General features: G+C 40.9%; 1 protein-coding gene across 6 annotated transcripts in view; it reads right to left on the bottom strand.

Annotated features, from left to right (window-relative positions):
* Positions 1-7380: 7380 nt before the first annotated feature.
* NSD2 (nuclear receptor binding SET domain protein 2) overlaps positions 7381-17182 on the bottom strand; it is a 117835-nt gene continuing 108033 nt past the window's right edge. For all 6 annotated transcript variants that reach the window (XM_056802307.1, XM_056802310.1, XM_056802308.1 and 3 more), the window contains one exon: positions 7381-12865. In XM_056802307.1, the coding sequence (XP_056658285.1) occupies positions 12594-12865 (272 nt within the window). In that variant the 3' untranslated portion in view covers positions 7381-12593. The remainder of the gene's footprint in view (positions 12866-17182) is intronic.

Genomic DNA, 17182 nt, shown 5'->3' with positions numbered 1-17182 from the left:
GGAACTCTGGTTGAGCCTCTGTCTCAGCCTCCCAGGCACAATACTTGGCATCTTTCTTCCCACTCTCACCAGTGGAGCTGCTCCAACAAGACAGGCTTCGTAAACTGGTAGGAACTAAAGAAATGGACTGGAAATGGATGCATGTCCCAATTTTCACAGAAGGGTGGAATTCATGTGAAAAAAGGATCTCTTGAGTTGCAAATCCAATATGAATCAGAAGTCCGCCAAATGTAGATGCCCGGGCATTGGGAACATGGCGCCCAAACAAGGGGACTCCGGTCCCATGTTCTGCTTAGATTCTATTTCGAATGACACGTCCTGTTTTGGAGCTGCACTTCAGGAATGGCGTCGATAGGTTGGAGGCTACCCAGAGGAACAGGCCTGGAATGGAGGGGCTGAAAATATATTCTAGGAAGATGATTTGGGGGGATCTGAGGAGGGGTGAGGAGGCATCCTTGGATTCACGGACTATCATCGAAAAGGAGGACGAGGACAGCCAAGAGGTGGATTTCTGCTTGTTCAAAGAATGTCCTGTTAGCACTGATCAACAGTAGAAGGGCTTCCCCTGGAGTCAGAATGTTCTCTTCCACTGGCGGCCTTCCATCGGGGTCCGCGGCCCAGAAGGCTGCCGGAGAGGACGAGAGCGATGCTTTCTGAGGCGGCGAGCTCCGAGTTACCTTTTAATTAGTGGCCTTTTGGAGGTCCTGATTGGAATCGCTTCTCTCCTTGGTAAAATGAGGTGGTGATTGTGGAGGAAGAGTAGGCTGGGGAAGGCGAGGATCCTGGACGTTGGGCAACCATCGGTCCTCCCATTTTACAGCTGAGGAAAGCTCACCGGACGCTCAGAGAAGGAAGGAGACCCCACGATCCCAGGGCTCCAGGCTCCAAGCCTGTCCTAGTCCAATTAGCTTTCTGTCTTGAAGGAAGTCAACAAGCAGGAAGGATCTGCTGTGTGCCAGAAAGAAAGGCTTCCCCGACGGAGGGGCAGAGACAGCACGGGAACAGCAAGACCACCCGGAGGTGACCCCAGAAAGACCGGAGCGTGGGAGAGATGGGCTCCTGCCCCCTCCTTCGATTTGCCTTCCCTTCAAGGCACCCTCCCATCCCTCTCGTCCCCTTTGGGTAGAGCACTCAAAGTCTACACTCAGTACCTCCTCTTCTTTCCGATGCCCTCTGGAAGCCCTTCCAATCCGGCTTCTGTCCCCGCCATGCTCAGTGCAAGGCGCCCAGGGATCTCTTTGACGCTATGCAACAGCCCCCAGAGACGCCTCCCCGCCCCCCTTCTGTCCATTGTCCATCCCAAGCCCTAGCAGGTCCCCAGATCCCGCCGGCTCTTGCAGGCTCCCATCAGTCCCTTTGCAAACCTCCCCCAAAGCCATCTTAGCCCGGCCCAGGCTCTAACGGGCTCTCCCTCCTCCTCTCTCCTCCGCGTCCCCGAGTCCCAGCTCAGGCCCCGGCTTCTACAGGAAGCCCTGGCTGACCCTCTCAATCCGAGGCCCTCCTTCGGGCCACCTTTTCCTGCTCGGCCCATCTCTAGCTCCCGTCTGTCGGCTCGCACGCGGCCTCCCGAACTAGAGGGTGAGCTGGCGCGGGCTGCCGCCTTCTGCCTCTGCACGGGCGAGGAGCGGAAGTTGTGGCCCCCAGGACGATCCCGGAGGGGCGGTCAGACGCTGGAGCGCGCCGAGGACTGCCCTCCAGGGGCTCGCCGCCGCCGCTCATCTTTCCAATCACGCCTCGTCTCCCGCGTTGCTCGAGCCTGGCGCCTCCTGACAGTCCTTCCAGAAAGCTGGTCAAAGGCGAGCCGAGTTGTCTCTGCCCACGCCGTGACGCACCGTCTGGGCGCTCCAAAGGCTGCTAAGGAAGCCTCCCCGGGCAGGAGGCCGCCCGCCTCCACCCCACCCCGGGAGGAAGCCCTTCTGACAAAGCCTTGTGTCCTAGAGGCTGGCGGGTGCGGGCGACGGGACTTGCCCAGGGTCCGAGCCCCGAGCGCCCCAGCGGCCCCTCGCCCGCATTTCGCAGATTCCGCGGCTCGACAGCTCTGGGGGCTTCGGGGCTTCCTCATTCCTCACTTCCAAAACGGAGCAGAGCCCGTGTAGAGTCCAGACCCAGCCGCCTGCCCACATGGGGGGGGGGGAGCGCCGGGCCGGCTGAGGTTTGTGGGTCACCCTAGCACCCCCTTTCCAGGATCGTTGTAAGGCACTTCGTGACTCTCCAAAGGCCCAGACCAGCCCCATCATTAGACTCAAAAATCCCCACCCCGAGACGCCACTCCCGGAGGGCCGACTGGAGGGGATCGTGTGGCCGCAGCCCGGCAGAAGCTTTGGTTAGCGCTTGTGGATGGAATACCGGCTCCTTTGGCCCCCTTCTGGGCCCTGTGGACACGACTGTGGGAGAGACAAATGGGGAGACAATGAGGCAGGGACTGCGGAGGGCCCAGGACAGCCTCGACCCGAGCCCCGTTGGGAGCGCTGATCCTCCAGCGACAAAGAATTCAGAGCAGCCTCCGCAGAGCCCTCGGGAGAGCAGGGTTTCCTGTCCATAAGGCGGATGACCCACCCGAGGAGCTTCCTCCAGGCAGGCCTCCCGGCTCCCCTGGATTAGGACACGCTCAGAAGAGGCCCGAGCTGGGTGTTCCAGAGGGCTGGGCTGGAGGGAGACTCGCGTTCAGGTCTCGGACCCGTCCCGGATGCAGCTCCTGCTGGGTGTGTGTGTGTGTGTGTGTCTCCCCTGCGAGCACGTAGAAATACACGCATTCTCAGGCCCACATGGACAGCCACGTGCATGGAGACAGGGCTCTAGACGTGTACGCCACAGACACACGAAGGCACATGCAAGCGTGCCTGCAGACAGAGGTACACCCAGATGTGTGCATAGACAGACAGGTAGAGCTCAGGACGATGAACCACAGGCACGCAGGCACACAGGCACGCAGACATGCAGGCACGCCCCCTCCCTAGAAGTAACTTGCTGCCGATGGCTCTGCCCTTCCATCCCTGCATGCGTCCGTCCGTCTGTCGCCCCACTAGACCTCCTGCTCCCTCCACGTAGCTCGAGCCTCGGCCTCCTGGGCTTTGGAAGGACGACCCCGTGTGTGCTCCCTCCTGCACGGGAGACCATCGCGCAGCACGCAGGCGGCCTTCACACGTGGACTTTGCTGAAGGCGCCGCTCTCCGTGCGCGTCAGGAGGCACGAAAGCAGCCGGCATGGGAGCATCACAGCCCCGACCGCGGCAGTCCGCTGGCTTCTCGGATGAATTGGCCACAGGCAGGGGGCCGGGACGCTTTTCCTTCCTGGGTTTTACTCTCATTTCACAGACATGAGAATAAATTCTTTGCTGAGCCTGTCAGGATTGGGAATATCAAGTAAGATGAAGAAAAAGATGTGAAATAATTGTACGGTCCAGTGAAATTCAAAGTATTCATGACCAAAGGACAGTTTCTATAGCATTCTGTAAGAGACAAACGAACCATTCTTCAATCAAAAACAGCCCCTATTTATTATAACACTGAGCTGGGTGACCCTGGGCAAGTCATTTAACATCCATTGCCTAGCCCTTGCTGCTCTGCTGTCTTAGAACTAATATATAGTATTGATTCTTGGACAAAGTAAGAGTTTAAAAAAAAAAAAAAAGCCTTTAGGGCTCAGTGGCCCAGAGATAGGAGGTCCTGGGTTCAAATCTGGCCTCAGACACTTCCCAGCTGGGTGACCCTGGACAAGTCACTTAACCCCCATTGCCCAGGCCTTACCACTCTTTTGCCTCAGAACCAATACACAGTATTAATTGTAAGGCAGAAAGTGGGGGTTTAAAAAAAAACACTTGAAAGATTTACCAAGCACTTTTCTTAGTATAATGCTATGAAATACTTGTTGGGTCTCCTCCTTTATGGACTGTGCGGGCACTTTCTTAACTCGAATTCCTCAGGAGTAAAGTCTTTGTGTTCCCATCGCACTGGGCTCTTGGGAGGAGAGCCCTTGGCTAACGCTTCCCGAGGGCCTGCAGTCTGTGAGCTGTGATTCGGCCCCTTCCTTTGTTAAGGGGTGTCTGTGCTCAGCACTCGGCACACACAGAGCCTGGAATGGGAGGAAGACCTTCTTTAATGATGGCCGCAGGGCCGTTGAGGTCATCTGGGTGAGGAGCTCCCTCTTCTCCTTTGCTCCACATGCACTCCTGATCCAAGCAGATGCCCCTGTCCAAGTATTCCTTCCCCATCCATCTTCACGCTGCCCCGCGCCATGGGTTCCTTCTGTAGCCTTAAAGAGGCCAAGGTCTCCCCAGGCCCTATCAAGCCCTCCTGCTATCACACTGCAGGGAAAGCGCTCTCTCCAACATCACCATCTCTAAAGGGCCAAACGGAATGGTCTCTGCTCAGTCACCTCCTCCTGGATATTGGGAGAGTCTTGCGTCCTAGCCGACCACTCCTCTCAGTTTATCATCGATAGCCTATCTCCGAATTGTGTGTCCCCAGGCTCTGGTCCTGGTCCCGCTTCCTTTCTACACTCTTCTTTGACCTCAGTTCCCATGGGTTTGTCACCTCTATCCAGAGCTAAAGTCCAGCTTCTCTCTGACCCAGCATGAGCTGCTAATGGGGCATCCAAAATTGAACTCAGTCGTTTCCCCTCCAAATCCATCCCTCCCTGACTTATTTCTGTTGAAGGTATCTCTATTCTTTTCAAAAGTTAAGTAAAATGTTTTTCAACTAGCAAGGGTGTGTTTTCTCCCTCTCTCACTGGAGGGTGTTTAGGTGGGAGGAAAAGAAAACCAGGGTTTGTGCATCCTTTTCCCTCTGCCCCACTTTGGTCCCATTGGGAAAAAAAGAAAAGCAATCCCAATATGAAATAGTCAAACAAAACGAATTCCTGTACCGGCCACATCAAAAAATGTCATCATATTCTGCTTCTTGAACCCATTACTACTATCACTTTAAAAAAAAAAAACCCTTACCTTTTATCAATACTGTGTATTGGTTCCAAGGCAAAAGAGCTAGGAGATGGGTATTAAGTGACTTGCCCAGGGTCACAGAGCTAGGAAGTGCCCGAGACCAGCTCTGAACTCAAGACCTGTCTCTACGCCTGGCTTCTCAATCCTGAACCACCCAGCGGCTCCTCCACCCTCCCACACCCCCAGTCCATTCTATCAGAAGGAATCAAGTCTAAAAATTGTTCCCTTTTTGGTGTGATTGTAGATTGCTTTCCTGGTCCTGCCCACTTCCCTCTGCATCAATTCATGTCTTCCCAGGCTCCTCTGAAACCAAATCTTTTCATTCATTTTCTTATAGCACACCAGTACTTATTACATATATCAAAATTTGCTTAGTCATTACCTAATTGATGGGCATCTCTCTTAGTTTCTAGTAGGTTTGCCTGACTATTAAAAAACAACAACTGCAAAAGGGTTGTTGTTTTAATCCTCTTCCTTTGATCTAATAGTGACTTTTGGGTTCAAATAGCTTTCCAAAATGACTGGAAAGCACCTATTTTCCTATAGCCCTTCTAAACTTTTATCAATCTGATGGATCTGAAAGGGAACCCAAGTTGCCTTAAAGTGCATTTTCCTAATTATTGGTGATTCAAAACATTTTTAAAATACGGTTATTGATAGTTCGAATATTATTTCCAGAAGCCATTTATCATCTGGAGAATGGCTTGAATTCCTACATCTTCTATTCATCTTTTGGAAACAAAACCTTTATCAATGAAACTTGCTTGAAAAAATTTTTTTGCAAATTATGACTTCCTTCTAAATTTAGTTATAGTAGTCTTAATATAAAAGCTACAATTCTTATGCAACCAAAAATACTTATTTTATATTTTTGATTCCTTGGTCAAGAATTCTTTCCTTTATCCATAGATCCAAAAAAGACATGTTCTTGCTTCTTTGTTTATAATTTGATTTTTCTATATCTAAGTTGCATATCCACTTAGGGATAGTCTTGGTATATGATGTAAGGTGTTGGCCTAATTTTTTCCAGACTTGCTTTAGTTTTCTCAGCAGTTTTGTGAATTTATCCCAGTAACTATAGTTTTGGGGACCCGCTTTACATTTATGGAGGTATTCTTTCTCTTTACTAACACAGCCACCAACTTATTTCAGGCTGTGACCACCCCATATCTATTGTACTAGTCTAACTGATCTCCACTTCATATTCCACATGACTGTCCCAGTGATTTTCCTTAAGGCCAGATATCACTTTTCTACTTATTTAGCAAGTTCCAGTGTCTTTCTATTACCTCCAGGATAAAAGAAACTCCTCTATTTGACCCAAAATGGCTTTTAGAAATAAATTGCCTCAATCTATTTTTCCTCTTATAATTCTTTGCTCTCTGCTGGCTCAGTCAAAGCAGACATCTGTTCCCCACATAAAGCACCACATGGTTCCATGGCCTTGCAGTGGCCATTCCTCAAAAATACTTCATCCTAATCTCTGCCTCAGTAGCCTTCATTTTCTTCAAGCCCAATTAAGCACTACCTTCTACATAAAGCCTTTTCTCACCTCCTCAAGCCCTACTGTCTGCTGAATATTTTTAGTTACCTCAAATTTATTTTGTGTTTATTCCACATATACTTATGTACATGTTGTCTCTCTTGACAGAATGTGAGTTCCTTAAGAAGAGGGATTGTTTGAGTGATAATACAAAAATAACCCAGTGGAATTTCTTGTCAGCTCTGGGAGGGGAAGGGAAGAAGGGAGTAAGAGAACATGAATCATGGAGCCATGGAAAAATACTTTAAAAATAAGTAATTTTTTTTAAAAAGAGGGATTATTTCATTTTTGTCTTTGATATCCCCAGAACTTAGGCATAGAGTAGGCATTTGATAAATGCATAACAGTTTTCTGTGAAAAACTCAAAGGAATTTAATTTTGCAGAAAAATATTAAAAAAACGGGAAAATAAAACTAAATCAGACGATTTGGTATAGTGAAGAGAGCAGCAATACACTTCAAGCCTAGAGCATCTGAGTTCAAAACTTGGTTCTACCAGACACTATTTGGGTTACCTTGGGTTAGTCATTCAACTTCAAATGAAGTATTTAGGTCTTTTTTCAGCTCCAAACTCAAGAATATTCAGGACACTAGTTTGGTTTCTTTCTCATCCCCACATCTGTACTTCTGGGAGATTTACTGCAGTACTTTATGACAAAATTTGTTTTTAATATAGTCTTAAATTAAGCTCCAAGTTCTTCATAATATATTCATTGTTAAGCACTGATGAAGGCACTTACTACTGAGTTTCTGCCCACAAATATTCTATTCCCTGGAAAGAACTGCTTCAGAGAATTTTTAATTTACTGAAACCCCCTTAGTGGATGCTCAAACTGACCCCTGTAACTTCTAGAATGCAAAGTCTGAATTAAATGGTAATAAAAACAATTCCAATTAGGTCTTTGGTATTGTGAACATTTCACCTTTAATGAGTACTTCTTGAACCAAATTGACTATAAAATTACATTTTTCCAAAATAAAACAGTAATCCACATATAATAGCCCAAGTAGAAAAGTTATACTTATTGGCACTGTATGAGTCTATGGAACATGTGCAGAGCATGTCTAGAATACAGAACTCTGCCAGTGTTGACAATGCCATGCACCAAGCTTTAAAATGGGGTTCATTTTTGCCACATCTGTTGTAGTAAACAAGGTAAATGAAGGGATCATTTTGGAAACCAGCCTAGAGCAGAATTTGAAAACTGAGGATTGAGTCTACAGTCACAACAATGAGAGGAGTTTCTGGAACCTTCATCATTCAGCTTCAACTTGCCCCCACAAGAAAGACCTTTTAAATCTTGTCCCAAAAGGTGATCCTTCTTGGAGGGCCAGTCATATCTGCCCTTGTAAATGTGGGCAGCATTCTGTACAGGTTGAGGTTGCTTTCTCCAAATTAATTTGGATTTTAAAGCACTGACTGACAGTGACAAAACTTCCTTGGAAATGTTTCCTTACAACATTTTTAATTTAGTCATTAATACCAGGATCCTTGGGATAAAAAACACTTGAGTCAGTAGCATTTGAGTCCTAATAAAAAGTAACAGAAAGTCAAAAGACAATTAAAAACATCGAACAGACTTCTGTAGGAAAGGTTAAAGACAAACCTCTTCTTCATTTTATACAGAAAAATAATCACACACTTTTCTCAAACACAAGTTTCCCCTTTAAAAGCTATTCTTTCATTCCTCCCCATCCCCGCTCCCCCCACCCCCCAACATTAGGCAATTTAAAAACTACATTTCAGCATGTCCCCCAAATGGAATATTTATTCCTAGGCTAACAGATTAAATTTGGGGCCATCATCCAACATTCATATAACCTTCTAATACCTGACATTACTGTAAATGGAACTTGTTTAGAGGTAAACAAACAAAAACATAACTTTTTTTTGTTGTTTCTAACAACATATTTCACATCTCAACAGGGCAGAATTTACACACCATTCAGCAAAATGGGTTGTACAAAAACCTGACTATATTTTTCCCAACATTCATATAGTACCATGCAGGTTTCATTTCACATAGGATGAAAATATTTGGCAACTGATACAAAGTCTTTTGCATTAACATTCATTTAATTTCCTGAAAATAATATAATCTGAAAGTTGGGGAAATATATATACCTTGGGCTCATCATGGTAAATACTTCAAAAAATTCCACAAACTCCAACCTGAGCATGCAGTCCTTAATATTATTATAGATTAAACATTCAGGAAAAGAGTAGCATTTAATGTAACTGGGATATAAGCAAAAATGCAGCTGTATCCTATTATATTCGACTGTTTAGAGGACTGGACAATTTTATTAAACGTTCAAAGGGACCCAACTATCCCACAAATCTTTTATGTCCCAACTGTAGAATTCATTAGCTAAAGAGTTGTAATCTGTACAATAGTTAAGAGTAGCATCTATATCTTACTTACAAAGGCCTAAGACAGACAGCATTTGTTTGGAATTGAGATTGGCTACTTTATAGAGAACGAGTTTTAAAATAAGTCTGATTAAAGATGTTTGGGTAATCTTTTCTATATCTGTAAAATCTAACTTCAGGTCCTTTGTCAATCCCTGGTGCCAAAAGATTAAAGCAATATCCCAAGGTTATTTTTTTCACCTTATTAATTCAAAGATAGAAGCACCAAAAAGAGGGAAGCTGATTTCTGGACAGCCATTAAAAAAATCTCCATAAATGTTCCCTAAACTCTCTGAGAACCAATTAAGTGATAACTTTGAAATATTAACCTAAAAAAAAGCTAACTTCTGCTAGAGCTACTTCTTTCATCGAAAAGAGAAAGTTTCATTTTGTCAGTGTTTGTGGCCTTACTGTGAAACATAAGCATGTGGAAAATTAAAACTGCAGAAAATTCATCTTTTTAAAAAAGGATCCCTTTGAGAAAGAAATGTCAAAAAAAGAGCATTCTTCTTGAGACTTTCAAATTCAGACCACAGAAGAATTTGTAAAAACTAAAATGAGGCCAACACAATATATGTCTTAGTGTTAAAAAATACTGCTGACAGTTTACTATGTTTCAAAGCTTGCCCATTAATTAGGAGGAAATAGCGTATTTTGACTGATTAAAAATAACCCAAATTTTGTTAAGATAACAGCCAGCCAACTTCACAACAGGGAGAGAGGTCTAAAATAATACATTGTGAAGTTATTAAAATTGACTATTATCTTCCAAAGTTAATACGTAATGGCTATTCTATCATTTGACACATTTGGTTTTTTAGTAAACAGTATTTTACATGATGCTTGAACACCAGAGAAGAACAATGGTAAGGTTCTTTTGTTTATAACATCTTTTTAGTGCTAGGGGATAAGGTGCAAATTATTTTCATGAACAAATCCTTACATCTGTGTCAAACATTTCTAAGATGTTGTTTCTAAAAAACAAATTATCCAGGTAACAATTTTCCATTAAACGAGTATAAATTCTAGAAATTAACAATATTAACATGTAGAATGTTAATGTCACTTAAGGGAATAACTGCCCCAAAAAATCTCTTTGGGGGCACATACATATATTTTAGTTGGGGACAGAAGCAGTGGGGTAAGGGAACAGCACCACAGTTACCAAAAGTGAAGTCAATTTTCCTTTAAACATTCAGTGCTCAATAAAATTGTTAAGAGTGGCTACATATCCCCAGGCAGGTTAATATTTACAGAGCTTGGGCAAATGTCCTACATATTTTGATGGCCTCCACTAATGCTACAAAAAAGAGCTTTAAGAAAAGTCTGATATGAGCAACTAGGGAATAACTAGGTCTATCTATCCATGGTCTATCTCTCAAACATTTGGCAGTTTCTGCAGAGAAATCACAGAGTATCAGGTAAAATCATCTATGAGGTGGCAATTGATGTTAACCTGCCTGGTTACAGAGTTACAATGTTCTACTTTTTATAACCAGTGAGACATAGTGATCTAGTAAAGCAAAGAATACAGTAAAATTGAATTTTAAAAAAATAAATCCACCTTACTTCAGTGTCAATTTTCATAACTATCATTACCAAAAGTAGTTTTTTTTAATAAATTCCTTTTGAAGATGGATTTTATTCTCAGGGGATGTTAAAAGAAAAAGTAGTTGCTTCTCAAGTATTTCCTTCATTCTTAAAAAAAAGTTGTTAGAGATGCTCACTTTTTCTTCTTTTCCTCTTCCCCATTCAGTCATCTTGATACTCCCTTATCATGATGCTCCTAATTCCCTTCTTTTACACCAAATAACCTTGGGTAGAATGAGTGAGGGGGAAAAGGAGGATATGAAATAAAATTTGAGCTCTTTGGAGTTTATACCTCAAACTTCCAAATATCAGAATGTATTCTCAGAGCAGGAAAAAAAAAAAACCTTTAAAAAAGGGACTCTCTCTCAAATATTACACCATGGGCTGGGCACTTTTGTTGAAAAAAATAGTAACCAAAAAAAAAATTCACAATGGAAATCAGTGTAAGGTTTGTCCCATCTTTCAAAACCATAACTTGAAAAAGAGAAAAGAATTGAAAGAGGGTAAAGCTAACCTTCCCCAAAGTTTATAAATTGTGATCCACAATCAAAGCAAAACAGTTATTCAGCTACCTCCCAAAATGCTTTAATATTATAATGTTGGATAATGGCATATTTTAGACCAGTATCAATTCAAGTTTTAAATGAAAAAAGACCCACAAAATTTGCATGTAATGGAAATAGCTTTAATCATCAATAATTCTAAAATCTAAATCTTTCAAACCCTGAAAAAATAGTTTTGAAAAAATATACATTTTTATGATAGACTATGCTTCATTTTTTTAAAGGGCTACATAACAGATCTGCACTATTAAGGCAAACTACGCTAGTACGTATAAAACATTAAATGGGCATAAACTAGGGGCATCTGGGTTGGATCATGATTGCACAGGTCAGAACTTGTTAGCAACTCTGCCCCATCCTCATATCAAAACACCTATGGGGCAGGAAACAGTACATAAAATCATTTTTCCCTCAATTATTTATTTTACCTTTTAGCCTAAATAGAAACATACACATGGCAGGTCTAATGTCCCTATAATAGTCAAGTTCACATTTTTTTTTTTGTAATGAAAAATCAGGATATCATCAATAAACATACATTTCAATTAGTAATAATTTGTGAAATGAGGCTTAGCAAATATATATTTTGAGATTAAAAGCCAAAATAAAAAAATCATTAAAGAAAAACCAAATAAAAAAACATATAAAGCGTTTTCCCAAAATGGTGAATAACAATGACAAGATGACTGTGCATTCAAAAGATATGCCCATGAGAGGTGATATGATTTTCACCAACGTGGCCATTTTAGGAAAAGTTGTTGTTCCAAGTTTGAGACTCTTACAGCTCTGAAGACTAAAGTGTTACTTATATTTTAGTTGTAATCTATAAATAGGAAAAAAAAAGAATATGAAAAAAATCCTCTAAAATTCCACCCCCTCACTATCCTAGGGTGCTCCTCTCCTTATAAAGGGATATACATTTCTGAGAAAATATTTCACATTAAAAAAAAGTTTTACAGTTTGCTGTTTTTATAAGAGCAAGGAGAGATGACCAAACTCACTGTTTCAGAGGAAACCAAGTTAAAATCTTTGAAACAGACATTACTGTGGTATCTTCTGAATAATGACACTGAGCAAAGGTCAAGTTATTTTTTTGTTAAACACTAAAAGTATCTTCTTTAGAAAATATGGTCTTCCACCCCACACGCCTTTCGGTGAAGTGAAAAATAGGCATCCAATTTTTTCAATCATGCCCTTTTTTTATCCCCAAATGCAGGAGGGAACCATTACATTCTTAGAAATTCAAGTGTAACTGTAATGTTGTGTAATAAGTTTTGTTTGTCCTGAAAAATTCTGAATTGTGTATCCCACAATTCATTATCAGTGCAGATACAGCAGAAACTGCTAGAGATGGCTCAGTGGATTTAAAAATGCTTTCCCCCAAATGAAACCTGTACACTTATTAGATATGTAAAACTGTGTCCTTCGTTGACCTTATTCACAAGATAGACCCTTGTATCTACAAGATAGTGTTGGCAGTTAAAAACAAACAAACAAACAAACAAAAAAAACACTCACAAACACACAAAACCCCTGAAGTCTGTCACTATTTGCACTCTGTTTTTCTCCTCCAACACCTCCTTTTCTTTCTCTTGGGCTTCAACTTGGTTGGTTCTGGGAAGGGTTTCTCAGTCTTTGGGTTTCTAATAGACTCCACTCCAAAGTCATGTTCAGAGCAGCATAACCGTCCATCTTGTGTGGTGCTGAAGACTGTCCCATCTTGGTGTTCCTTGCAAAAGGAATTTGGGCAGAAATGGCAAAAAGAAACTGATGGTTTGCCGCATACATCACAATGATGCCAAGGGCATTCCCATTTCCCTGAAATCAAAGATGAAACATTAATATTCATCAATGTTAAAAATTTTTTAAAATCCTCTGACACAAAAACGTCAGTGGTTTAGACTGGCCTAGATATACTGGCACTTTCTGGGGCAGAACAAATTAGTTTCAAGATGCCAGAAATTGCCTATTATCATACCAAACACACAGTCATTAATTCCACAGATATGAAAGCTTTCCCAATATTATTTTAAATCACTTAAAATTCAAAAGCCAGGTAGGGAACAACTGGAAGAGCTTTGGAGTAGCATTAATCAATAAAAACAAAATGACTTCTAAAATTACACGAACTTCACAAGGATCCTTGAACAAAGTCCAAATCATAGCATTAACTATAGAGGCACAAAGGTACTATATTCCAGAGACATGGGTTCCCTATAGTTTCTTATGATTTCATTGACTGTTACTTAAGTTGTATCAAGGCACTGAGAATTTATATAATTTGAACAAGGTAATAAAACAGTCCATGTTGTGGTGGAACCTGATCTCAACTCTCCCAAAAGGTTCTTTATCCATGATGGAAAAGTTGGCTTTTGGATACTTGCATTTTTTATGATCCACAACAACACAATTTCTGTGATACCAATAGAACACATTTCTGAACAGAGCTCTAATAACTCCTTATGAGTTAGAAATGTTCATTACATGCCTCCCTGACTAACTATACCTTCCCAAATTTCATCAATTTCTTGCCCTCACTGAGAGTTAGAATTCAGTATGTCACTTGTGTTAAACCAGGATGGTTGTCTTAAAATAGTAGGTTTTCTTTAAAATAATCATAGAAAGCATTTTTTCTTAAATAACAGCTTTGAGTAAAGAAATACTTAGAAGGAAAAGCTGGAGTAAACAAAATTATGGATTTAGAATTTGGGAAGGACCAGGAATCAAGCTGAAATTTCCTAACAAATGGTTATGTCTACAACTAATTTTGTTATGAATGCATTTAAAATTGCTATCTATGATAGCATTATATTAATATTTTTTAAACTCTTTTGTCTTAGAATGGATACTAAGTATCAATTCCCAGGCAGAAGAGCAGTAAGACTAGGCAATGGGGGTTAAGTGATTTACCCAGAATCATACAGCTAGAAAGTGTCTAAGGTCACATTTGAACCCAGGATTTCCTTTCTCTACTCCTGTCTGCCTGTCTCTCATGTAGTTGCTGCCCCTAACATCTTATTCTTTTAAATAGCTAACTGATTAACTAAGACATTTTAGGGGAGGTGCAGAGAAGAAGGAATGGTAAGGCAGTCAGTTCCCCATAACTGTCGTTAAGTAGAGGCTAAATGAACACTTTGTATTATAATTAGTACTTCTGTTCAAGAATGGACTTGGCAGGATAGACAAAATTCTCTCTGTAGCTTAGAATCTGCTAGCACTAAGGATCCTTGAACTAAAACAATGTAGTGAAGAGATTCCTTAAGTACTCACAAAACCCATCAGGATCAAATACACATTTTTGAACTACTTTGTCAATCTACTTAGTCCCAATATTTTGTAAAAAAAAGGTTTGAACTTCCATTTTCACACAGAAGTTTGTGGCTTTCTGACTTTCAAGGCAAGATTTTGCCTGAAGATTCAATAATGCCATCTAGTGGTGAAAATAGAACTTTTTAACCCAGAGATGGCCAATAACTGCATGATACTGATTCCCAGGAAAGGATCTAATTTCGAACTCTTCCCATTGAAGTCAATCACACTTTTATTAAGCATTTCTTATAAGGCAGGATGATAAGTACTGAGGAGCCAAAGATAAAATGAAAAGCAGCCCTCTGCCTGAAAAGAATTTTAGAAGAGACATAACATTATAGAAATGTATAAGACTTAAACAAAGGCAGCTAGGTGGTAGATAAAGCAGCAGGCCTAGAATTTAGAAGACCTGAGTTCAAATTCATATTCAAACACTTACTAGCTGTGACCCTGGGCAAGTCATGGAACAATGCCTGCTCCAGTTTCCTCATTTGCCAAATGAACTGGAGAAGGAAATGGCAAACCACTCCCATATCTTTCCCAAGAAAATCTTAAATGGGATCATTAAAAGTCAGACTTGACTAAGACAACTGAACAAAGTGTATATATATAACTAACCACTGATGTCAGAACTTTCTCTAGAGCAGATGTGTGCTAGTAAATGTGTAACAATGGGCTCTCAAAAAACATACCTCAGTTTAATCTCTATTAGTAACATCTTCTCCATCCCTTTCTGAAGTATAAAAAACCCATAAAAAATAAATCAAGTCTCAATTTGTTATAGTTGGTGATTACAGAGACATTAAATATTCACACTAAAAATATAGCAACAAGATAAATATTGCTAGGCTGTGAGCTGGTTCAAGTGTACCCTGAGTAACACCTCTGTCCAACACCATAAAAAAAAATAAATATAAATTATAAATAAAATTGACTATATTCCAACAAATAGGAAGAATTCTCTGTGGATGTGGGATTTATCCCCGAGTCAGCTGTCTGTGTACAATCAGATGCACAGTGATCAGAGTCAGAATCAATAACATGGAAAAAGAATAGTGATGAGAAAAAGTTATGGCATACAATTAGGAAGACTTAATCCTGAATTAGTTGAATAAGCTACTAAAAATAAAAAGTAGGAAACAGACAAGAGAGTTGAAGATAATTTAAGTTTCCCTGAAAGAAATAGCAACAGTAATAACTTTTCAGTAACTTCTAGAAATAACGACTGGACAAAGGAACAAAGAAGTACAGATGCAAAATAATTTGGCCTGATGATCCATACAGGAGAGACTAAACAGACAAAAGGTATCTGCTGCCCAGATTTTAAGATGCTTCTGAATGTACACCTTATGGAACTTTTCCCAAAGTATGTATATCTGATACTGACCATATTGGTTGACAATAAGTTGGGTTGACAAAAGAGGAGTGGAATTATCTTTGCAGGTGGGAAGCGAATGCAAGACATTTTTATTGGCCCCAAAGTTTCTCATACAAAAGGCCCATTTTTTCCAGTAAGTTTTTTTTAACAATGTTGCTTTTTGACATTGATACTTTGAACACAACTTCATCTGAATAACTAAAAATGAGTATTACACAAAGAGCAAAAGAAAGGTATGTAGTGGATGCAAGAAGCCTGTAATATACAACCAGTGAATTCCAAAGAAAATAAGATGGCATCTTTCATGACCAAAAAAAAAAAAAAGATGGGCTAATATATGGAAAGTATGAAGGTTTCCAGCATCATATTGGATAGGTCCACTGGGATGAATTACACAGGATGGGAGGATCCTCTTAATCATTAGAGGGAGTCCCCGAATTATGAGCTATAACGAATTAAAATTTTGAGTCTGAATATTTATAAAAGTATTGATTTCTTATTGTTAATGAAGTAAAACTACAATCCTTACAGAAGGTAGCATGGACTTGATGAAAAACTATGGGTGGTCTCAGGCAAGTCATTTAACTTTTCAGAACTTGTAAAATGGGCACAACAAATTCATTTTGTAGGATTTTGTTGAGTTTTCCACCTTAAATCTCTGCACAAAACTGAGAAAGAGTTATAATGAGCAGAAGGAGGACTGGAGAGATGAGGAATTAATTAGGAGGCAGGCAGTCCAAATTCTCTTTTTTTTATCAAATAAATAGAGACTTGGAAAGACTAGATTTGCCCAAGATGACACAATATGGATACAAACTCGGGTCCAAGGACTCCACATTCAGGGCTCTGTTCCCTATGCCACAAGGCCTACAAGCTGGCATGGATTCTTTATTTAAGCTTATGTCAGACCAACTTAAGTTCTGGAGAATGTACTAGATAAAAACACCCAACTTTCAATGGCCTTATCTCTAGGAGAATCTTCATGATCCAGGTAAAGAAATGAGAATCAGACAGTAACAGTGAACAGATTCATGAAGTGTGGAATGCTACAATGAGTGCTGATAGATGTCACCCTGAAGTAGGTTTCTTGTGACTATGATCTCATCTTGTTCTGTTTATTATTTTTAGCAATGATCATGATCCAAAAGGAGTGTTTCTCAAAGTGGTAATATGACACAAAAGTAGGAGGCAGAGTATATAATATGACTAAGAACAAAATTCAGAATGAAAAAAGATCGATAGGCTGGCATACTAGGCAGACTCTAATATATTATCATCTGACAGGTCTGAATTCTTGAACTTGGGTTCAAATAATTAGTTATCTAAGACCGGAAGGAAGGAAGGAAGGAAGGAAGGAAGGAAGACTCAACTAGAGAAATTTCATGAAAAGAACCAGGGAGTTGTGACCTCTATGATGAATATAAACTGATAATGAGATGTGGCTGCTT

Source organism: Monodelphis domestica, chromosome 6, assembly GCF_027887165.1.
Source record: "Monodelphis domestica isolate mMonDom1 chromosome 6, mMonDom1.pri, whole genome shotgun sequence".
In the NCBI taxonomy this organism is placed as follows: Eukaryota; Metazoa; Chordata; class Mammalia; order Didelphimorphia; family Didelphidae; genus Monodelphis; species Monodelphis domestica.
Note: the sequence above shows the minus strand (reverse complement) of the source record. Positions and strands in the feature narration are given on the sequence as shown.